Source organism: Oxyura jamaicensis, chromosome 10 (assembly GCF_011077185.1).
Source record: "Oxyura jamaicensis isolate SHBP4307 breed ruddy duck chromosome 10, BPBGC_Ojam_1.0, whole genome shotgun sequence".
NCBI classification, from domain to species: Eukaryota; Metazoa; Chordata; class Aves; order Anseriformes; family Anatidae; genus Oxyura; species Oxyura jamaicensis.
In genome coordinates, this window is record NC_048902.1 from 7,280,762 (window position 1) to 7,304,905 (window position 24,144).

At 39.6% G+C, this 24,144-nt stretch overlaps 2 protein-coding genes and 1 long non-coding RNA gene across 3 annotated transcripts; 2 read left to right on the plus strand and 1 right to left on the minus strand.

Moving 5' to 3' along the window:
* The first annotated feature begins 2,472 nt into the window (after positions 1-2,472).
* On the plus strand, positions 2,473-6,087 carry LOC118172357. Its single transcript, XR_004753658.1, has 2 exons — positions 2,473-3,712; positions 4,085-6,087. It is a non-coding gene; the product is annotated as an uncharacterized LOC118172357 (long non-coding RNA).
* A 3,238-nt stretch (positions 6,088-9,325) lies between these two features.
* Positions 9,326-19,740, plus strand: LACTB (lactamase beta). The gene is made up of 6 exons (XM_035335301.1): positions 9,326-9,577; positions 10,123-10,189; positions 12,432-12,622; positions 12,959-13,304; positions 14,903-15,068; positions 16,370-19,740. Exons 1-6 carry the CDS (start codon positions 9,326-9,328, stop codon positions 16,911-16,913), a joined length of 1,566 nt encoding a protein of 521 aa, XP_035191192.1. The 3' UTR covers positions 16,914-19,740.
* Positions 19,741-20,602: 862 nt separating this feature from the next.
* On the minus strand, positions 20,603-23,964 carry RPS27L (ribosomal protein S27 like). Its single transcript, XM_035335306.1, has 4 exons — positions 23,878-23,964; positions 23,625-23,733; positions 21,883-21,993; positions 20,603-20,797 (listed from the first exon to the last, which is right to left on the minus strand). The coding sequence occupies exons 1-4, from the start codon at positions 23,881-23,883 to the stop codon at positions 20,769-20,771; spliced, it is 255 nt and encodes an 84-aa protein (XP_035191197.1). The 5' UTR covers positions 23,884-23,964; the 3' UTR covers positions 20,603-20,768.
* Positions 23,965-24,144: the final 180 nt, after the last annotated feature.

The window sequence follows — 24,144 nt, forward strand, 5'->3', positions numbered from 1 at the left end:
CTTGTCCTGTTCCAATAGCACCTTCTTGTTCCTGCACCTACCGCATTCCCTTGACATGGAGGAAGGTGGCATGAGAATGTTCCATTCTTTGTTACCCCTCATCTGGTTTTAAAGCACAATATATAGGAGCTCTTCCCATACAAATAAGTACAAAATCTTTTCTGACAGTGATTCCTGCTACATCAGCAAAATCTAGGTTAAGTTTCTGTAAGTTAGGACTTCATTATCAATTATCTTAACAAGGAAATTGTGATGCCTTGATTAAAAAAAAAAAAAAAAAATGCTGTCCTTAGTTGCTGCTTTTCAGCATTTAGCAAACGTGTGTGTGCTTTTATTACTTGCACACAGATGTGTCTGAGTGTGGAGCATTTCCTGGAGATTAATGACTGAATGGAAAGGTTTGTAGTTACAAGATACAGTTTAGGGGACCCAAATGGGTGGTTAATCCATGGGAGGTGCTCTGCTCTGAAACTGTTATTGTTGTAGGTTAACAATAAAAAGCACACAGGCCTGTATGTCTTTGTATATGGAGGAGTTGGAGTAAATGTTGCCATTTTGAGCAATTAAGTTACTGACTCCTGCCTCTGCTTCCCTATCAGTTTATCTATTGCAGGCATTAGGAATTCCACAGCTAGCAAAAGGATCCGTTGGAAGGGTTTATTCTGAATCCATTATTTTTGTCAATTATTTGCTATTAATAATTTGGATTGAAATAAGGAAAAACTATAAAATCCAAGTTTAAATTGAGTGCAGATTGTTTATGCAATCATTCTGTGGATGTGGTCTACCTTGACTTCAGTAAGGCACTTGACACCATTTCCCACAGCCTTCTCGAGAAACTGGCTGCTCATGGCTTGGACTGGCGTACACTTCGTTGGGTTAGAAACTGGCTGGGTAGCTGGGCCCAAAGAGTCCTGGTGAATGGAGTCAAATCCAGTTGGAGGCCAGTCAGTAGTGGAGTCCCCCAGGGCTCGCTACTGGGGCCAGTCCTCTTTAACATCTTCATCGATGATCTGGACGAGGGGATCAAGTGCACCCTCAGCAAGTTTGCAGACGACACCAAGTTAGGTGCGTGTGTCGATCTGCTCGAGGGTAGGAAGGCTCTGCAGGAGGATCTGGATAGGCTGGACCGATGGGCCGAGGCCAACGGTATGAAGTTCAACAAGGCCAAGTGCCGGGTCCTGCACCTGGGACACAACAACCCCAAACAGAGCTACAGGCTGGGAGATGAGTGGTTAGAAAGCTGCCTGGCAGAGAAGGACCTGGGAGTAGTGGTTGATAGTTGGCTGAATATGAGCCAGCAGTGTGCTCAGGTGGCCAAGAAGACCAGCAGCATCCTGGCTTGCATAAGAAACAGCGTGGCCAGCAGGTCCAGCGAAGTGATTGTCCCCCTGTACTCGGCTCTGGTGAGGCCGCACCTCGAGTACTGCGTTCAGTTTTGGGCCCCTCGCTACAAGAAGGACATAGAGGTGCCCGAGCGAGTCCAGAAAAGGGCAACAAGGCTGGTGAAGGGTCTGGAGAGCAAGTCTGAGGGACCTGGGACTGTTCAGCCTGGAGAACACAAGGCTGAGGGGCGACCTTATTGCACTCTACAGGTACCTGAAAGGAAGCTGTAGCGAGGTGGGGGTTGGTCTATTCTCCCACGTGCCCGGTGACAGGACGAGGGGAATGAGCCAAAGTTGCGCCAGGGGAGGTTTAGGTTGGATATTAGGAAGAACTTCTTTACTGAACGGGTTGTTAGGCATTGGAATGGGCTGCCCAGGGAAGTGGTTGAGTCACCATCCCTGGAGGTCTTTAAAAGACATTTAGATGTAGAGCTTAGGGATACGGTTTGGTGGAGGAAGACTAGTTAGTGTTAGGTCAGAGGTTGGACTAGATGATCTTGGAGGTCTCTTCCAACCTAGATGATTCTGTGATTCTGTGATACAGGGGGTTGTGTCATTTTAGCTAAGTTGTTTCGAGGAATTTCCCTTTACCAAACCAGACAAGTGCATATACAACTGTGGCCATACACATACATGGTGTATATATACAACTACGTCCTGCCCATTTGAGTAAACCTTAATCAAACAGTTCCATTAGAGCAAAGTCTTGCTCTTGTAGGATTGAGCTTTATAGAGTCATTGCACAATAAGAAGTTCTCTCTAGAGTCAAAACTGCTGGGTCATTAGCTGCTGTGACCATTTAGTGTGTAGGTTTAAAAAATAAACAGCTATCCCCAGCTAGGATTGCAATGCTGTATTTCAGTTTCTACAGAAAGACACTGATGCTCAAAGGTGCTGAGCAGTTGATGTTTGTCTCAGTAGGACACCCAGATGCTGTATTAAAGGTGAAAGATTTCAGAATCCCTACTTAAAGTACAGTAAACCCAGTAAGCTCTGACATCTGTTGTCCTGGTTCCTCTTTTCCTCATGTCTGTTTTGCATTGTTTCATCCTGATACGAATCAAATGAAACATATTTCACACCTTTGAGGCAATAATGAAGGAATTACTCTCTCTACTTCAGTTGAACAGCAAAACTTAAGTGTGTCCCTTTGTTTCAGTTACAAATATATTTCTCAGATAAAGTGGGGATTTCCCTTAGTTTCTATTTTGTTTTCCTGTTTGAGAATTTACAAAAACACCAGCTGTCCATATATGAAATGTTTTTTACTCACACCTGTTTTTTAAATTTGACAGGCGCCAAGTCATGTAGAAGCTTGTTAGCTCTCATTACACCACTTGGAAAAAAATGTTATCAAGTAGAGCACAGCTTCCCCTTCAGCCTCAGTACTAAGCTTGATCCTCTTCTGATGCTTTCATCAGTATCTTGAAACCTCCCCACTACAAGATTACTGTTGTCAGAGACTATGGGATGAAATAAATCCAGCTGAGTGGCAGACATTAAGATGAGGGTGCAGGTAGTAAAACTGTTCTTTTTTTAATTGTTAATCACACTTTAAAGTATAACTGTAAGTTGTGTGTGTGCAGGTGTACATGGCATACACTGCTATATGCCAGATGGTATATCTAACACCTAAAACAGGGAACTGTTCTGTGCTGACAGCATGTTCTGGTTTGGTTCAAGGTCAAAGAAATTAATGATAGTATTTCCAACTCAAGCAGTTGATCAGTTTTTCCAAGTGGCAGGAGGGACAAACTATCCCCTACTTGGTGCTTACAGCACAAGTCAGTCATCCCAGGTAGTTGTCTTCCCTCGGTAGTGAAGTTTCTAAAATGGTCTTAGCTGTTTCTCATAGCTCTGCATGCAAGGGTACAAAAATACCTACTTGAGTTTTTGCAATGATCCTGATGCAGCACAAATCTGTGCAAAATCAATTGACTTGATGTACAGTTATCTTACATGTATAGAAAGGAGTAGAATAAAATACCTTCTTACTGATCTGTGTAGCATTTGGTAATTGTGTATTTACAGATCTACAGAGAAGTTCTTTCAAAACATGCCTCAGCTTGGGAACAATAATATGAAGCAAAAGAATGGAGTCTGTATGGTATGCATGGACTCATTCCCATAAGAATATGCAAGGCCAGTGCCAAATGCCTCCACCCAAATATCTTAGATGTTACTAATTTGATAAGAGGCTTTTTCCTGTTTTTGACTAGCCTGTGCAGTTTGAGTTATCTGTGCTCAGTTCTCACAAAGAGTGTTTTTAGTGGCACAGGAGATGTCTGCAGAGCAAAGAGCAAAATGAAGATGTAATTGCAGCACAGGTAGGTGAAACCACACAAAAAATGATAGTCATAGCAGTGAATGTGTGGAAAACAGGATAGAAGCCAGTGTGCACATATAGCTAGATGAGTATTTTGTGTGAACTGCAGAGAAGCATTTTCTTGTGACAATATGTACCAGTAAAAAGACATGCTGTATCTTCAAATAACGGAGGGTTTGTAAAAATTGCTGGAATAGATACTGAGAAAAATCAAGTTTTCCATCTAGAAGGACAGATAAAAATAGTAAATGCAAGTCAGGACTGTGTTGTTCACGCTGGATGTGTGTGACAATTCATGTAGATCTGGAAACATTTTTTTCCTCCCGCTGCTCCGTTTGACAACTGCCTGTTGTTCTTCCTTACTTGTAGATAGATACGTGCTGTGGAGGTGGCAGTGCTTGACCTTAGCACTTGAGCATGACTGAATGGTCAGCTGCTCTTCCCAGTAAGTCAGGCAATGTAAGGCAGTCACAGTTATCACTGCCATGCTTCTTCATGCATAGTTGTCTGGGATTGTTCATTTGATTGAGGTTTTTATTTTGTGGAGGAGTGGAGAGAAGTACTTATTACCCAATTGTGAGGAGCTCCTCTTAGAGCAAGCTGGAAAGCTTTCCTAAGTGCATGTACTTTATAGTTGTTTATTTGGGCATATGAGCATCAGATTGATACTTTATAGAGTTAATATGCTTAATTCTTCAGGTGTTTTACACCTTCTGTGGTTTTTTTTTATTATTATTATTTTTAAGCAACCTATTTCAGTTTGAAAAGATATGTCTGGAAAAGTTGAAGGCAGTGATGCTGTCTGGTACCTATTGCATTCATGTGGATAGCGGTCATGAAAGACAACATTTTCCATGGTATATTGTACGTCTACCCACAGAGTGGAGAGAAAAGCTGGAGAGGATTAAAAGATTAAACACAGCAACTGAATTTTTAATGATAAATGTGAAGTCATTCTCAGGGATGAAATTGTTTATCCCTCACTGGAGGAGAACTTCAGGAAAAACAGGAAACAATTCTATGTGGTTTCTTTTTTTTTTTTTGTTGCTGTTGTGTTTGTTTTTTTTACACTGATATTCTTCCCAAATGTTCCTTCATTGCTTATTTTCAGCTGATGACATTTTTTTCCCTCTGAGTCTCAAGAGGTTTAAAGCAGGCTTTGAATTACAAGTATGAGGAAATCACCCCTGAGAAACTGGAGTTTCAAAACTAATGTTTCTGCAAAGAAGAAAGAAAAAGAAATGTACATGTCCTTTGGATGGTCTGTAATTCCAGCACAGTCTTTTCAGCATTCCTTTCTCTGACATGCAAAGTATTTCCCAGGCTCCATCCTGTTTCTAGGATCTCTGTCAGACTGTGTGCAACTCATAAAACAAAGGAAGTAGCAATGTGACACTATAAAACTTTCGCTTTGTATTTTATTGAAAGTAAATAATTCCCAAGTGACACATCCTCAGCACACAGAAAAATTGAGTAAATTAGGGAGTTACATTTCTTTTATGGTGTGTGTAAAGAGCAAACGAACAAAAAGCATTGGCCAACCTGTAGTGCTGTATATAAGTCCAGGTATGAGCTACTGCTTAGAAGGCAGGACCAGCCACCAGTCCTGCTGGGCTCCCAGTTGTGCTTGGGGACCACCACTGCTGCTGCTTTGTTTGTTTGTTTGTGATGGGGACATTGGGTATAGCAGAACTGTGCTGCTGGTCTGATGACAGCAGGATCAATGCTGCTAAATGAACTCCTCAAGGAATAAAGAAAAACAAATATCTGAATCATAGTTCAAACACAGCTGAAAATGAGCACTTTGGTCTCTGTGTCTAAAAACGCAATGTTTTTAATGCTATTTTTTCTCTTGCTTCAGACACCTTTTGCATGTTTCAAGATTTGTTCCTGATTAATGTTTGTGGCCTAAGTTGTTGGAGAATTCACCAACTCATGATCTTAGTTCAAACAAACAAACAAACAAACAAAAAAGCTCAGAGATTACTTTAATCTTAGCATCAGACTGTAAGTACACACCTGTTTACATATCTATTCAGGAAGATGCCTGTTCTAACTGTTTTAGTGTTAATGTAATGGTACACGTAATGTAATCAGGCAGGTGTTACCTTCCTCTATAAACAAATAATATCCTGAGAACTGCTTACTGACCAAGAGTGAGCAAATAATGTAAATGGGTGAGGAGTCTCTACGAGCAACTCCATTCTGTAAGACCATGACAACCACAAAAGATCAAACTGTAGTGGAACTGTCCCTTTTGCTAACTGGTTAAACCAATTAAGTTTCTTACTGCCATCTGCTGTACGAATGTGTCGAACCAGAGGGAAATAAAAATTGTCTTGGTTCTCAAATAAATGAAAATGCTTCTGAAAAAGAGAGAAATCAGAGCTTGATTTATCTATACCTAGTGTTTCTCTTATTTGTCATCTTTACAAAATTATTTTTTTAAAAAAAAATCTTTAGAAACGTGTGATCAAGGGAATCATTATCCCTTTACTCTGTATCTTCCATCAACATCAGCTTCGCCTATATCTGTGTACGTATATATAGATGACATTTAATTGCTGCTTTCCTGTTTTTCTTCATTTTATCTGTCACAAATAGAGATTCATTTTTTGACAATTTTAGCTTTTACCTGCTATTTTCCATGTGATTCAACATTTTGAGATCTAGAAGTTAGTTGTTTAAGTCTTTACAAAACTTAAGATCTCAGGAGATTAATGAAAATTTTCTATTGCTATCAGTGAGCGCAGAGACTTCTCAACACCTTAAATCTTTACCAAGATACAACATATAAGGGCAGGCCATCCAGGCTTCTGGATTTGATGCAAAACTCTTCACTAAAGCAATCAGAAAATTATGACAAGATCTATTTTCGGCTTAGGCATATTCAAAAGCGTGGTGTCAAAGTTTTCCTGCTAATCAGGTTAATTAAGAATTAAGAGAATCGTCCTGCTGCAAAATGCTATCTGGAACAGCTCAGTGCAGTGAAAATGAGTTACTAGAAAGCAAATATAGCATCTTGGACCATTTGGGTATGAATTTGTACCATGATAAACTGCTTTTTACTGAGAAACAGTAATGAGAATAAATGTCTGCAGTGAAGTGTGGATCATCTGGTGTACATTTGACTTCGCACATGAAACCTATTTAGCCTGACTTGCAAAATTCTGCAGTTTTTGAGATCATCAGACATGAAGAAGGACATCCTACGCCTTAGGTTAGCATCTCAGAAATTTCTCATAGCATAGCATATGCAGAGTTCTAGGACAGGTTACCCACTTTTGCTTACAAATACAACTCCTTTTTTTTTTTTTTTTTTTTTCTATTTATAAGCACTTTTATTCTTTGTCAACATTTATAACATTCAGGGAGTGGTCTTATTAAAGATTGTTAGCTGTTGTTCAGCAATCCTGTAACAGGTATACGTGTCTGTTATTGTCTTGATACCCCAGAGAAGCTCCATGAAAGAAATGGCAAAGCAATGCACAATCCATCACACTGGATGCTGGGTTTGCAGCACAAGGACCTTCCTACATTGCTATGTAATGGTGATCCTGGTCAATCTAGTTTGTATTTGCAGGGTTTAAGGTCTTTAGAACCGTCTAGTTAAAGGCATTCTCTTAAAAGGCCTCACTTTGAACAGCTGAAAACAAAGGTCACTCTGATCTTTCCTCAACTGTTTGTACACCACTGCATTTTCCAAAGTATGTCAGGGGCTCAGCTACTTTCAGTATCAGCCCTAGGATTTTCTACACTTCATGGACTATATCATATAACATCATGGACATTTGGGACCATATCATATGAATCAGTCCCTCACCGTCCTTCCCTATTGCATTTGACTTGGTCTAGGTAGTCTGCAATCATAAAGAAGAGCAGTAATAAGAGGTTTTTTGTTGTTGTTGTTTGTTTTTTAAAAAAAGACTGAAATGAACTGTTAATTACAGAATCACAGAATAGTCTAGGTTGGAAGAGACCTCCAAGATCACCCAGTCCAACCTCCTACCTAACGCTAACAAATCTTCCACTAAACTATATCCCTAAGCTCTACATCTAAACGTCTTTTAAAGACCTCCAGGGATGGTGACTCAACTACTTCCCTGGGCAGCCTATTCCAGTGACTAACAACCCGTTCAGTAAAGAAGTTCTTCCTAATATCCAACCTAAACCTCCCCTGGCGCAACTTTGGCTCATTCCCCTCGTCCTGTCACCAGGCACGTGGGAGAACAGACCAACCCCCACCTCGCTACAGCCTCCTTTCAGGTACCTGTAGAGTGCAATAAGGTCGCCCCTCAGCCTTGTGTTCTCCAGGCTAAACAGTCCCAGCTCCCTCAGCCGCTCCTCATAAGATTTGTTCTCCAGACCCTTCACCAGCTTCGTAGCCCTTCTCTGGACTCGCTCGAGCACCTCCATGTCCTTCTTGTAGCGAGGGGCCCAAAACTGAACACAATGCTCAAGGTGCGGCCTCACCAGAGCCGAGTACAGGGGGACAATCACTTCGCTGGACCTGCTGGCCACGCTGTTTCTTATGCAAGCCAGGATGCTGCTGGCCTTCTTGGCTGCCTGAGCACAAGGAAGCACATTGAAGGAGGGAACCTAACATCATCTGCTTCATCTGCTGTAATTAGTAATTTCAGAGCACTGTTGTATAGGAAGGTGTATGACTGAGTAACTTCATGCTAACAAAGATGTTTGGATGACCCGATTAGACATGTGGACTAACAATTCCACAAACACTGCTAAGTGCCTGTGGATTTGCCTTTGCACTACGCACATAAAATCTCCTTAATTGCTAATGAAGGACTCCTCTGAGGATCTCAAATCTGTAAAATCATCCACTTGGCAAAGCTCACAAGAGTCCTGGTTATTGGACGGGGCTTGCATCTAGCTGACATGATGTACAGCATATTGATCACAAGCTGTTGATACACTGAAAATCCTCCTGCTTTCTTGAGTTTTAAATAATATGATTTGGTCACTCTTCGGTCCGATTTGGTATTAAGTCAACATTCAGATCCTTAGAGCTATTAAAAGTTTATTGGAAACTGGCATGGGGAAAGTTTAGAGGAAACTTGTCTGAGATACTTTAAAAGTGTAATTTGGAGGGCACTCTGCATGTCTCTCCAGTCTTTGAGCAACTACATGGAAAACCTTCAGTGAGCCAATGCTCGATGCTGTTAGCACTGTTGTAGGCTGAAACTTGACTCTAAACCTGGCATTTGGAAATTCTACGTTTGTTAGTAATTTCTCATTAATTTAGATTAAATATGCTCATCTAGCAGTTAAAACGTTTTATCATGGCATTATGTCCTGTGAGGAGGGGCTGAGGACCCCTGGGCTGCCCAGCCTGGCCAAGAGGAGGCTGAGGGGGACGTGGCCGCTCCCCACAGCTCCCCGAGGCGGGCGGCCAGGCCGCCCTCCTCCCGCCCTTTCTCCGCCCGCTTTCCTGCCGTAGTCCGGCGGCGGGGTCGGGCTGGGGGGCGGCCCTGAGGGGCAAGGCGGGCGGTGCGGCCCTGCCGGGGCTCGACGCATTCGGAGCGCGGCCGAGCGAGCGCTCGGGAGCGGCTGAAGCCGCCTGGGCCGGGGCGGGCCGGGGCGGGGAGGCGCCGCCATGTACGGGCTGGCGCGGGCCCTGCGGCGGGCGGTGGACCTCGGGCGGCTGGCAGCGGCCCGGCGAGGGGGCGGCGGCGCCGGGGGACGGCCCTGGGGTTGGGGGCTGGCGCTGGGGCTGGCGCTGGGGGTGAAGGTGCCGGCGGGCTGCGAGGCTGGCGGCGGGCAGGAGGAGGAGGCGACTCCGGCGTCGTCCCCTCCGGGCTTCGGCGCGGCTATCGAGAGGAGCCGGGACCTGCTGCAGAGGATCAAGGTGCTGGGGGGGCGCTCAGGGCGGGCTGAGGAGGGGCACGGGCGATAAGATGGCCGCCGGGGGGCCGGGCGCTGGAGAGCGGTTCTTGAGGGGGGCAAGAAGCCGGGGGGCCGTGAGGGTTGCAGAGGGGGTGTTCGGACGGCGTGCTGCCCTTCTGAAAAGGGAACCGCAGCTCCTGGAAGGTGTGTGGGCACTTAGGAGGTGGTGCTGGTCACGGCCTGACCAGCCTGTGGACTCTCGTCTGAGTTTTGTGTGTCCAGCTCGTTAAATTCATTAAATTATGAAATAAGTTATTTTCATTAAGTTGTTACTACGCTGTTAAAAGTTTTTTTCAGAGTTGCCGAATTGAAGTCTTTGCTTCTTGAAAGCAATTCATACCTGTTCAGACCGCTTTAATAGAATTTCAATTATAATGTGGCAACAATATGCAAGCATATTTGTAGAATTGCTTTTGCATCTTTAGAGCTTGGGAGAAAGTGTTTATTAACTGTAAAGATTCTTTGTTTTCACTTTCTTTTTCTTTTTTTTTTTTTCTTTTTTGACAGGACGAGGCAGGAATCCCAGGTATACTAGTTGGAGTCTCAGTAGATGGAAAGGAAGTCTGGTCAGAAGGTCAGTATGTGGGACTACTGGTTGTGCGTATTCCCGGGAAGTGACAAACAATTCAGACACACCATTTGGGCCAGGATTTCATCCACTTGATGTCTTGTCTCAGGAAAGTGGTCAGAAACAGGTGCCTAGCGAGCGTGAAGTGGTACTTTGCTTGGTAAACTCTGTTAACATCCAGGAGTCAATAACATACCAACCTCACGGGTATGCTAGTATATATCAGTGGTTATGTTTAAGAATGTTTCTTTCATTAATTTGTCAGATCAGTCTTTGACTGTACACGCACTCTAGGCATACACCTATAGTGTTGTATGGTGAAAGCGTGATGGGAGGTTTTAAACCTGTTTTTTCCCTAGGAACTTACTTGACAGTCAAAGTAATAATGACTTGCATTTGGTGATCTCTCCTGTTTCTTGGCTGAGTTATAGATTGTTACTAGGAAGGTACTGAGATTTAACAACTGTCATCCTTTCAGAAGTTGCAAGTGATTGTTCTGGTTGTATAGGTTAGTTTTAAATAGTCTGCAGTTGTGCTCATCGTAGACATTTGATGTTCATTATAAAAAATACAATGTTTTTAGAAACATTTTCATAATCTGTTTTTTTTTTTTTTCTTTTTTGGACAAATAAGATAATGGTAGTAAACAGAAATGTATTTCATGAAGGTGTTACAGAATTTGAAAAAAATATCTCTGTAAATAAGATTTTAACTAACTTTATTCTGACAGTGTTTTAATTAATTAATATTTTTATAAGTGTAAAGCTGATTATAGTCTTCCATTTTTCTTATTGTGACAGAAGTGAATAGCAGAATTTCTGGTACCTGTTGTAATGTGGCCTGTTAAAGACAATTGTACTACAAACTCAATCACAAAATCTTTCAAATAGGATAGCTTTTTCTTGTCTCAGCTTATATGTAATAAAAGCAGAGGTTTTTCTAAGACTCCTGTGGAATCCCTTCCTTGACATTCAGGAAGGTGCTTGAGAGAACTTGTGTCTGGGTTGTGGTTTATCACCCTGACTTCCATATCCCATAGCAAGGCAATTACGTGGGGAAGCACAAGCCATGATGGAGGTTTCTGTACAGTGCTATGTGTGGATACAGAAAACAGCAGTGCCTTGAGAAAGGCAGCTGGGATGTGCATAACATTGCTTTAGTAGGTTTCTAGCTCATTTTGTTTTCCTCCACCCTGCTTCAGGGGGGAAAAATAGGATCGGGTATAGGTCAAATGTATGTTGTGACTGGTATCAAACCTGATTTCTTGCTAAATTGGTGAGAGCGATTTGAGTTTCAGAAGGTGTTTTCCTTAGCAGTATGGCATTTACGTTCACAGACACAGTGTAAAAGCTGAAGTAGTAATTTCACGTAAAAGGAAAGAAAGAAAACGTTTTAGGCAAGTGATATAATTGATTTTATTTCTTGTATTTTGGCAAGCATTGTTGCTGAATAGTTTACCATTAGGCTACTGTGTTATATAACCAAAAAACACATTGCTTGCAGTCATTACAAATGTGTTTGTACCAAAAGCTGCAAGTGTATCATCATTGTACTTCATAGCTTTTTCTGCTGAAACATCACTTGCACGTTTTCTTCAAACCTAGCTCAAAATGAAGACTACTTTGGGGGTCTGGTAATGCTTCATTAATTCCACTTAGTGCCCCCAGACTCCTGTGTTGATTATATAGGGAAAACACTGATATGGGGATTCTTAAGTTGTCTTTTCATTGAAGTCAGGCTAGAAGGTGGTGAAACAGGGTGTTCTGTGAATCTTTATAGCGTAGGTAATTGCTGTGCGGTTTTGAGTAATTTCTTAATTTCTATATTGATAAAATAAGACCTTTTAGTGGTTTTTAACCTTTAATTTAGAGAAATAAAAGAGTATTTAGTACTGATAGAGAATTATTTTACAATCTATGTTTTGTTTTCTTTATTTTTTTTTACATTAAATACTTGACCTCAGGAGTAAAAATTTTGGCTTAATCTTCAGTCTTGTTTAGGGTTAAGTTTGTTTTGTGTGCTTAATCATTAATTTGGGTTGATGCTGGTTAATACCATGGGCTCTGATTAACCTATCCTACTAACTACCACTATTCATTTAATTGAAGCAGGAGCGTGCTTCTAATGCTTAATTTCTCAGTTCAGCTACAAGAACTATATTTTGAGGAGCCATTAAATCTAGTAATTTGCAAATAATTCAGCATGTCTCTGTGTAAAAATATTTACTACTGTATTTATTCTCTTAAAGGTTTGGGTTATGCAGATGTAGAGAATCGTGTTTTATGTAAGCCAGAGACGATCATGCGAATTGCTAGTATTAGCAAGTGTCTTACCATGATGGCCATTGCTAAATTGTGGGAAGAGGGGAAACTGGACCTAGATGCTCCAGTGCAGAAATACGTCCCTGAATTTCCAGAAAAGATCTACGAGGGTGAAAAGGTATGTAGTTGTTTATTGTTAACACTTGTTTGGATTTTGTTCCTGCCATTGCACAGCCATATGTGTACAAGTGCTGTATTATCTCTTCCTGTAAAACACCAGGAATCGTATAGACAAGTACCGATAGTTGCTGCTTGAAAAAGAAACACTGGAAATTTGTATCTTCAGTTTTATAGTGTGTGGTGTGCATATATTTATTTATTTTAACTCCTTTTAATACATGATGCTTAAAAGCTCTTATGTCTCTGTTCCTTCCTCATGTTGAGTTTTACTTTCTGGTGAATCGGTTTGCATTGTGTGTTTAATCACGGAGCTCATGTTGTTCATTCTATCTAGGTCACTATTACTACAAGACTGTTAGTTTCACACCTGAGTGGGATTCGTCACTATGAAAAAGATATTGCAAAAGTAAAGGAAGAAAAGGAAAAGGCAAACAGAGCATTGAAACTAACAAAACTCAGTCAGGATAAAGAACAAAAAGAGAAGGATGATAAAGGCATTGAAAAAACTGATTCTGTCAAACCAAAGAAAGAACATGAAGGTGAAGTAAAAAGCCGAAATTCAAAACCTGGCAAGAGAGACAAGGAATTTGAACAAGAAGAGTATTATTTGAAGGAAAAATTTGAAAGTGTGATTGAATCACTGAAAATATTTAAAAATGATCCTTTATTCTTCAAACCAGGTGTGTTACTACTCTTTTAGACCAAAATATACTGTTCTGGTGATGTTTTTTTTTGTTCGTTTGTTTGTTTCAAATTGTTTTATATGCAGTGAGGTTACTAGGGTCCAATAAGTAGAACTAAAGGAAAACACACACACACTAGGTCAGTTTTTTTGTTGTTGTTTTTCTTCCTGTGCCCTGATACAAGCTCAATTGAGAAATATTTGGGCTGATCTGTACAAACTGTATAGTCATGTAATTGTCCTTCAACTGACAACTTTTTTGATGACTGAACTGATTGGGACTTTACTAGCTCAGTTGTGCATATCCATCTTGTATAGGTATCTTAAACAATATGCTGACTTAAAAAAATATGCTTATATGGGTACTTTCTAATGGTGTATCTGCAGGATAAAGCAGGTTCAAAAAAGGATGTAGGTTAGTCTTAAAAGGTAATACAAAGAGTCCAAGATAGTGCAACGGAGAATCAAAGGTGGGACCTCCGGTAGAAAAAAAACTTCTCTTAGGAGTTCTAAGTAATATAGTTAAGTGCTATGAAAATACTATTTCAAAGTATGTTTTAACAACTTTATAGCTACAAAGTATTTTGTAAGCAGATACCAGCTTGCTGTGTTCATGTTCTGGAGACCTTCTAGATATGAACCTAAAGCAACATTATTGAGGCAACAAATCAGAGCTAAGTAATTCTATTGAAAGACCATGGAATCATAGAACTACCAAGGTTTGTTATTATTGGAATTGTATAATTCAGTTGTAGACAGGACTTCAAAGAGTTTCAGGTGTAAGTTCTAAATGAGTTAGGTTAATAGGCAAATGATACCCATTGCTGATAAACTGTTAATAATGTGTATTTATGGGGCGAGGGATTGGAAGGCTGAGAAGGTAACATATACCATCTTGGGGGTTCTAGGAATCATATCAAGTAAGGGATCTCTCTTGACTCTGGACACTTGGATGAAAACTGTTGCTTGATATATAGATGTTTCATAAAAAGGTGTTAGCATCAGTTAAGATTAAAAACAGGAAACATCATCTAAAATAATACACATTACTGTTCATATAATATTCCAGGATATTCTAGAACTAGAAACCTAGCACTATAGACATAGTGATAAAAGTGAGTAAGGCCTTGGAAAACCTTGGGTGAGTATACTGTTGTCTCTGTCTTTGTAGTACAGATGCTAGCAAGTTAGGTAGGTCAGCATCTCTTAAGTAATTTCATGGTTTGCTTCAGCTCTCCAAATCCAGGTATCATTGTTAGAACTAATATGGCAAATTGCATGTAAAGAATGTTAAATATCAGTCTTTATATCTCAGCATGAAATCTGGCTGTACATGCAGATTCCTGAAAAAAAAGTAGTGCTGCTCTCAGAGCTACCTGCACTTAGCAAGCATGTGTCTGCTGCCACACAGCAATTTCTAGGATCCAGTATCATAAGCAAGTGTTTTACATCCAATTAAAATTGGGGGTGGGGACTTTAAATTGATTATTTATTGCTATACATAGCTTTATTTGCACATGTGATTACTTAAATGGGATGCCTATGGTATAAAACATAAGCATCATGAAACTAACCTTTTTTCCCTTTTTCTTTAAGGTAGTCAGTTTTTGTATTCAACATATGGCTTCACCCTCTTAAGTGCTGTTGTGGAGAGAGTTTCGGGACAAAAATTTACAGATTATATGCTAAAAATGTTTCGTGACTTGGATATGCTGTCAACTGTGCTAGATGACAATGAAGCAATGATATATAACAGAGCAAGGTAATCAAGAATGAATTTTTACTCTGCTCTTTCTACCGTGATTGTTGTTCTTTCTGTCTTTGAGCAAACTGAATTAAGAACGTGCAATTCCTTTTTGGTCGGGCCTTTGAGGAAGTGGCTCATGTTATTTCAAAGTTATTCATGAAACTAACTGATTTTATGTCAGCATTATGGTATTGGTTCTGCAATTAATGTGAAATTATAGAATGGGAAATAAGTTTTCCGTATTATAAGGGTATATATGGGGCAGGGAAATGGCAGAGGTGACTTGGAAGTTTGCATTTAGTTTGGTTACAATTAAACAGCTAAGTGTAAATAGATGAAAATGGAGTAATAAGGATTGAGTTTCTCATCAGTCTCGAGCCTTGTTTTACTGAGCCACTCTGATTTGTTGACTCACCTGATTTGTTAAATTTTGGTGCTAGAGGAAGATTGTAACAATCACAAAAGCAGGTTATAAAAAAAAAATCATGAAAATGAGGTTCAAACTTAAAAGTTTGGATTTTAAAGTACTCTTACAGAGCAGAAGTGGTTATGAACGTATTGTATTCAAGGTTTATAGTACTTACATTTAAGTGTTGTTAACTGTTGTAAAAGCGACACTTTAAATATATAACAGCAGTTGGTAATCTTTTAGGGATAGTGTTCCTGCTGTATTCTAAGATGCTTTGAGCTGGTATTTATTTTGCTTGCAAATTTTCTGAGGTTCTGTACTCCTATTGTGCTGTTCATTCTGCATTTATAGTTGGTAGCTTTACAATTGGCATTTTAATGAAAGTTTTTCAAGACTCTCTTTCTACCCTCGCTGTTAGTAGTTTTAGAATGTTCAGTTGTATATAGTAACTGTGATGGGGTGAGGGAAGAAATCAATCAGAAATGGAAACTACTGCTTCAGAACTGTCCATGTAAAACTTGCTGAAGTTTCAGTTTTGTGTGTGATAATCACAGTGTAGGAATAGGATTCCTCTTCCTTGAAACACTTTAAATCTAATACAGGGATTTGAGAGAAGTCCTGTGCTGGCTGATCTTCAGGTTTCTATCCCGTCTCTTGTATATTGCATTCACTTTTAGTGTATCCTAATAGGAAGTAGAAGGATTAGTATTTATATTGAAACTAAGCTTCTAAGCTTAATTTTTGTTTTTCCCATATGAATTTTTTGTTAATTTTTCTACAAATGAAATACACTTGTGGAAAATCTTCCAAAGACAAATTTCATGAGACAAAGCTAATACATGCTCAGTATGCCCTTTTAAGGTTGTATTACATAGTATTTGAGATGACGAGTTTTCTTGAATTCTAGGTGTTACGTTTACAACAAAAAAGGACGTCTGGTAAACGCACCATATGTGGACAACTCTTACAAATGGGCTGGTGGAGGCTTTCTGTCATCAGTAGGTGACCTTCTGAAATTTGGAAATGCCTTGTTGTACAGTTACCAAGCTGGACAATTTAAAAACAATAGTGGCAAACTTCTTCCTGGGTACCTCAAACCAGACACAGTCGCAATGATGTGGACCCCAGTGCCAAAAACTGAAGTGTCATGGGACAGGGATGGTAAATATGCAATGGCTTGGGCTGTAGTAGAGAAGAAGCAACAATATGGCTTTTGCAGACAGCAGAGACACTATGCATCTCATACAGGTGGTGCAGTGGGGGCAAGTAGTGTCCTCCTGATTCTTCCTGAAGATCTGGACTCCGAAGCCATAGACACTGCACTAGTGGCACCACCTAGAGGAGTAATTGTTAGTATTATTTGTAATATGCAATCAGTTTCCCTCAACAGCACTGCCTTAAAGATTGCAAGGGAATTTGATAAAGAAAAACGGGCACAATACGTAGATTAAAAAAAAAAAAGGAGATGTGTAACTGAACTCACTGTACTGAAGCATAGAAAATGGAGGACATCAAATTAGACTCTGAGATACATAAGAATACATGACGAAAAAGTATCAACAGTACACTTAAGTGTGGCACCACTAGCAGTACTTAAGCATAGCTGGAATTCATCTCTCAGGGAAGTTCCTAACCCATAGAAAAGAAAAATGTAACCGTCAAATTTGACTTCCTGCATTACCTGTGTAAATTATCACTTTAGTAGCAGGTTTTACTTCATCATCTAGTTAAGTACTTGACAAAGATTAAAAAAGAATTAGAAAACAAAAGCATTCATTTTTTTTGTACTGAGTACAACAAAAAATTATCTACCTTAAATATTAAGCTTTTGAACAACTTGTACATCTTGATTTGGGCACGTAAAGACTGAATTCATTATTTTCAAAGTTCAGGTCTGCCAGAATTGTTCACCATTACTTCAAAATGGTTTTAGTGTTGTCTTTTGTACTTTTACATACAGCTTTTCTTATTTGTCCGAAAAGCAAAAAATAAAGCTACCTCCAGAATGAAGAAGTACCAGAAGTACCACAACTTTTGTTGGAGTTATAGATTGCAAAGAATTAGGAAATTAGCCTAGAATTATGCGTGTAAATCATTTGTTATTTAGATGTTCTCACTTCCATTTTTATTACACAGAGAACATGAGATTACTGTACCATGGAAATAAGGGTATTATTTCACAGTTGAATATGCCCAAATAGTATGGTATGATGAGCTGTCAGTCCCATTGTTACTGGATGATACACATGCTAACTTCGGTAGTAGAAATGGTAGCTAATAGCTGGAAATGGCACTGTATTCTGGAACATAGATATTCCTCCAGATACAGGAATAAGGAACTAAAATCAGTTAAATTTAAAGCCCAGTCTTGAAGGCAGTAGTTGAAGACCTGGAGATTTTTATATTTTTTCCCCAAACCATCCTTTTCTCTGTTTTGAAGACCTGCCTCAAGGAGTTACTTTTGTACAAAGCTGAACAAGAAATTGTGGTAGACTTCCAGATAAGTACTATCTATTTTTTTTTTTTTTGATAGAGAGGAAATACAGTAATAACTGATTATATTAATTTTATATATTCCATAATGGCATGGAAGATCTCCATGATTGCCAAGGCTCTTTTTTGCTCACTCTACTTCCCTTGTGGTTACATCAGACATTATTTCCAGGTTGAGACAAAACAAAGCATCCTTCAGAAAAGGTTTGAATACTTACATCTCTGCACCATTTAGCAGCTCTGCTTTGCTGAATATAAAGAGCCAGATGTCCTGAATAACAGTTGAAATAAGGTAGTTGGGGAAAGATGAAGGTATAACTGCTTTGGCATTAACTTTGTAGTTGATGCCTGCTATGTGATAAAACACCATGTTGTCAGCTCTGTTCCCTGTATGCCTATGATTTTTTTTTTTTGGCTAAGATAGACAAACCAAGAAATGTATTATTTTGAGGTGTCAGTGCTCTACCTGCATTTTTAATTGACAATAGGGCTGTTTTACTACTCTTCAAAATTTTAATTGTTCTTGTACCTTAAACCAGTAAAAAGTTACACCCGAACTACTTGTTTTTTCTAGCCCACCAAAATTTTACTTTTGTATTTATGAATTATTGGTTGTCTTGGTATCTCAAGAGTATCAAATCAGTAAAAACAGGTTAGGCAAACCTTTCTGAACGAACTTGGCTTTGGTGATGCAATGTATTCACTTACTCCCATTTGAATCTTTAATATTGTTTGACAATTCAATTAAAATTTGAGATACTCATTTTCAGTGGCAGCATTTTTTTTCCAGTCTCGAGCACCGACTAGCTGCGTAAATGTGCAGCAGCAGAAGTCATTGCCCATTTTACACAGGGAACAAGAGGAAGTAGTTCTGAGTATCCATGTTCAAGAATACCTGAACATAAGTTGACCAAATACAATATTTTAAATACAGAAACTGAAAAGTAATGCTGCTACTTTAGGATCCATTGTACTTCAGAAGACTTTTCTAGTACGATGCATTTATTTAGCAAATAGCAGTTATTACTTACTGACCATTGTGACTGGGTTCAGACAAAAATTGAGCATGTAGAAGGTATATGTCTATTATTATGCTTGTCTACATATGACTGAACAGTAATAAATGCAAATATTTGAAGTATGTAAGAAAGTGAATAATGCTAAGAAGTGTCTTAAGCTACTTTTAACACTAAGATATTAACAACAGTCTCTGGTTCCCATCATAGAATATGTTTAGCCACCAACTTCTTATATGCAAAGACCACATTATTTTTATCTCCTGTAACTTAAGGCTTTAAAAGTCTATTATATGTACAGTACTGGAAATGCTATGGAGTCTACATTTCATCTTCCAACACCTGTAGCAAAATGGGTCAGTAACTTTCTCTGATGTGGTACTTAAGTTCTTTTATGTTGGGGTCAGGGTGGGAAGAGAAAGCAGGTATGGGTGACTAGAAATCAGTCTGGATGTTAGCACATGTAGTCAGGTCACAAGTGATTTAATATTGCTACCGTCATCTTTGATCCAAAACCAGTTATTTGATAAACTGGCAAGAAGTGGGGGAAACTGGTAAATTAAGAGAAACTTAGGTGACTCACATGCTCTTAAATTAACTTTTATTGTGAAAACAGTGTGATGCTGACATAAAAGTGTACTTCTTCTAAAGGCATGTGTACAAAATTGGTGCATCTATTTCTGTATCAAACACCTACTTTTTGCATCAGTAATTATCAGTGTTCGCTGTGTGAATTAACTGAAATAAAACATGTTGCAAATGCACTGAATTACAATATCAGATTTTTTAATTGACTAGAAACTTACTGTTTTTTTATGAAAAGAACAAAAGTTGATTAGAAATTCCCAACAATAAGGCCATGAAGACAGGTGATATTCTGAAAGATGTTGTTGACATGTAACTCAAGACTTCACATAGCAAAACAAGATGAATATAAGGTGGTGTGCTTGATGGGTTTATCGTGGTTTTAAAAAGAAATTTCAATTTTTGAATAGCCATTTAGACAGGGATTAATTTTAAGAGCTAACTAAAAACCTGCTTCCTTATTACAAAATGGTAATTATTTCCATACTTAATACTGAAAATAAGCATAGTTTTGCTGTCCTAGTTATTTGCAGCTGTTAGTGGTTTGTTGACTTACTGTTGCTTGTATGCCATATGCCTTCTCTATCCTGAATACGTTCAGTATTTTGCAAAACGCTTCCTTTGTTTTTTTGTGTGTGTGTAGGAATCTCAGTATAGAGTGCAGTTTCTAGACCAGATTAGAGGAAGGGAAAGCCTTGCATTCCAGAAAAAACATCTGAACATAAGTGAGTAATTTCATATTTGAGATTAACTATCACCATGTTCCATGACATGGTAAAGGGACTAAATCAGTGGTGAAAGGAAATAAGCTGTGTCCTTTTTAAATCTGTCTAGCCTTTGTAATCCGTGCAATCAGAGCTGCTACAGTGATAAAATATACCAAATGTACTCTTACAGCAGTCTGTCACCATATGGTAAACACTGCTGATGATTAACGTAGGGAAGGATGCAGCAAGTCCAAGGTCCAGATTTTTATATTAAATGACAAAACCCAATTATAATACACTGTTTAAAACTATAGAAATAGAACTCAGTTGTAAGCAAACTTGCACTTCAGACTGTTTATTGAAAAAGATTCCAGCTCATCAGTCACCAGTACCATGTCCTTTTTACAAAATCAATCATAATTACATTGTTATATTAACAGCCATTTTTTTAAACAGCTAAGGCTTTCAGGAACACAGATCCAAAGCCCTATGCTGAAAAGAATACTTAGTGTTGCTTTCTTCTAAAGGAGCAGCCTGCAAAGAAATCACAAGTAGAAATATGAATAGTCTTAAATTGCTAGATGACATTGAAAAATTGTTCACCCAACTCAAGTTGGGAAATTGCATGGTAAATTTTAACTTTGTGTGCCATAAGAGGTAACTGGCTAGCACATTGAGTCTACTCTAACCCAACATGGTCGTCTTGAATTCCTTTTATGCTAAGGCTCAGGTGTACTACTTTTTTTTTTGAGATGTCTTCTAAAATTCTAATCTATTGTTCTATCCCTTAGTGGTACAAATCCTAAACTGAAACAGCAGCTAGGAGTGTTGGTACCTTTTCAACTGCTCAACAGCCTCATTTCAGGTATTCTATCCTCATATAAACTATGGCTGTATAGTACTGCTTGTACCGCGTAATACTATATATAATATGTATACTAAATTTTGTCCTTTAAATGCAATGTGAGTGAAGTCTGGATTCATTATTCAAATTTCTTGAAACCCTTATTTGTTTCCAGTGCTTTTCATATATCCTAGCTATTGGATTATGGTTCAAGACATCAGTGTTATAATCAATTATCTGCATGTAATTAACAGTGGTTATTTGTTCCCTTAAAATTTATATAAATTTCAATTAAGTAACGTGAGACAGGGAACTGCTTTAAAGCATCACTGTTTAAAAATAAACAAGCAGGCCACCACTGACTAGCAGTGGCATGGAATCATATTAACATAGCCCAATCATATTAACATAGTCCTTTAATGGTAACTTTTTTAACCCTTTAAAATTAGTTCAGAAATAAATAACCTTTAGCCTAGAGTTAGCCTGAAAGAAGATACAAATCAAAGCATCAAATATCAAGCGTGCTTGATCAAAATGTAGTTGCCAAGTTCCCTGGCATATCTAACTGCATAGCCATTAAAAAAAATAAAATACAGAAAAACTTGCAAGCTAGGGCCCAGTAACAATGTTTTTACTAGTTAACTAAGTAAGCATCTTAAAAAATAAGCTTTCCGGTATCAGTTTTCATAAATCAAAGCTAAAAGATTTGCAGACTATCACTACCTAAATGCAGTCTTAATTGGAATATTGGGATTGCTTAAAGAGTGCTCCTTACCTTCTGTGAGCCTAGCCTTTCCCCCAGTAGGCTGACACAGGACGGTTGAGCAGCCTACACACAGAACTACTGTCTGAGCGTGGCTGAATACAGTGGTGATCTTGTAGCACCCTGGAAAACAGCATCATTAAACTTTCCACTGAGTGTTTCTCGCATGTTTTTAAAGGTATGTGTAATTGAACCAGATACCCTAAATATACTTGTTTCAATTTAGTATTTTGTTACAAAGCATACCAAGTAAAACGTTGTTACAGTAGTCTGAAACACTTATTTGTTTTTATTGATGTGCACAGAAAAGCAAATTAGTTAATGGAATGAAACTGTTACACCTCCCCATGTGAAAATCATCAACAAAGCCTGAGGGCTGACACGCCCTGATTTACCTGCAGTATGTGTCCTGTAAAAAGTAGGAGCCAAGTACCTTATCTTCATCCTAGACTAGCCTTCTGTGCTGAATAAAAGAATATTCTAGATAAAGAAATAATTGTTGTAGTAGAACATTGCTGAGCGTTGATCAAGTCTGTCAGCTGTGAATGTGAGCACTGCTGTTCAACACTGTTTACTCTCTGTTTAATAATTAGTGCACATAAGGCACATGCTCAGTCGTATTGTATATGGCTAGTGCCATGTTTACACCAAAAGACGTGCATAGAATAATAAGTTCAGTGCATTCCAGATTCAAGACAAGCATCAGGAAAACTTTAACTTCTAAATTCTACAACTTATGGAAAATGTTAAATCAATCTCATAAACTTCTTAAGCAAAATAATTTTCATGCCCTTCATTATTTGCCCTGAATTTTTTTTATTTTTTATTTTTTTTTTTAATTAGGAGGAATAGGAGAGAAAATTTGTAATGGATTTAATGCAGACGTAGATATAGAAAATACATAAGGGTGAGCATAGATCGATAAAGTGAGCATAGATGCCATTTTCAGCATGTATGGCCCAGAAAGATAGGATAAAAGTATACATGTCACAAGGAAGGTCCTCAGAAAGCTCCTTGATGAGAGGTTGTTTTTTAAAAAAAAAAAAAGTAAACAGTTTATTTGTAAACAGTTTTAATGACTTTACCTCACTTTTAGATGGAAAACAATATCTGAGAGCTTAGGAATCTAAACTACTAAGAATACAATAAGAAAAAAATGAATAGAGGAAAAATTCCTTCTAGTCAAGATGATCGCTACTGTAAGTCTGCATTTTTCTATTGTTTTCTTACTGTTACCATTTTCTAATGTTGCAGTACTGTCTAGGAGGTAAGTTAAAACATTTGATTTCTGCACCTTAGCATGACTGTATGTGTACACTGCAGCTGTCTGTGTCCTTGTGAAGTGTTTTTCTGGCTGTTCTTCCAGAACCAAGCAACTTACAAAAGGAAGAAAACAGTGTTGGTTTTTATTTGAAACTTGGGCCATGGGTGATTTAAACCACCCACGTCATCTCACTTCTCAGAGGTGCAGATCTGGGGGCTTAGCTCCTCCCCCTTCCCCGTGCCAGGTTTTCATAAAGGATTATGTTGTTTTTCCTATTTTTGACCTCTGGAAAAATAGATAAATGGCTAATTTCAGTTAATTTCTAAAAAAAAAAACGTTGAGAACACTTTTAATCTAAAGAAAAAAAAAGTACGTTTTTTCCCCTACAGAACACGTAAACCACGTTTAGAGAACAAGCCTCCCCCCTCTGGTGACGCAGAGCCCCAGGACCCCCCGTGTCCGTCCTGCGGCGAGCCGCGTAGCCCTTTACCTGGGCACTTGACGTCCATGAAGTAGGAGTTGGGGCTCTGCACCAGCCGCTTCTTCTTGTGCTTCCTCTTCTCGTCCTCTAAGGAGGGATGCACCAGGTCCTTGGCCAGCTGCGGAGGGCAAGAGCAGAAAAACGCACCCGCCGTCAAACCCCGCTCCCCGCCGGCCCCCAGCCGCCCTTAGCGAGGGCCCGAGCGCGGGGACCGGGGCCGACCCACCCCGGTCCCCCCGCCCGAACCCGAAGCGCGACTCACGGGCATGGCTGCCGCGCCGCCGCCCCTTCCCCGCCGCGCTTCCGCCGGGCGCGGGGCTCGGGCCGCTCTGGGCGCTCGGCGGACCCTGCTCGGTGGTTGGCGGCGGGCGGGCGGGGCGCGGGGCGGCCGCCGTGACGGGGCTGGGCCGGCATTGCCCGGGGAGGCGCTGGGAGTGCGGTGGATCGGGGTCGCTGGCCGGCTAACTCCGTGCTAGGGGCTCGTACGGGCTGCCGGGGACGGGTGTGCTGCTTTCCCCCAGGCAGCAGC

Excerpts from the sequence above, each read along its gene's own strand:
- LACTB (XM_035335301.1), top strand. The coding sequence starts at position 9,326 with ATGTACGGGCTGGCGCGGGCCCTGCGGCGGGCGGTGGACCTCGGGCGG. Across the intron at positions 10,190-12,431 it reads AAAGGAAGTCTGGTCAGAAG|GTTTGGGTTATGCAGATGTA; the intron begins GTCAGTATGTGG and ends ATTCTCTTAAAG. Across the intron at positions 12,623-12,958 it reads AGATCTACGAGGGTGAAAAG|GTCACTATTACTACAAGACT; the intron begins GTATGTAGTTGT and ends CATTCTATCTAG.
- RPS27L (XM_035335306.1), bottom strand. Across the intron at positions 21,994-23,624 it reads CATGGACGTCAAGTGCCCAG|GGTGCTACAAGATCACCACT; the intron begins GTAAAGGGCTAC and ends GCTGTTTTCCAG. Across the intron at positions 20,798-21,882 it reads AAAGGCTAGGCTCACAGAAG|GCTGCTCCTTTAGAAGAAAG; the intron begins GTAAGGAGCACT and ends ATTTCTTTGCAG.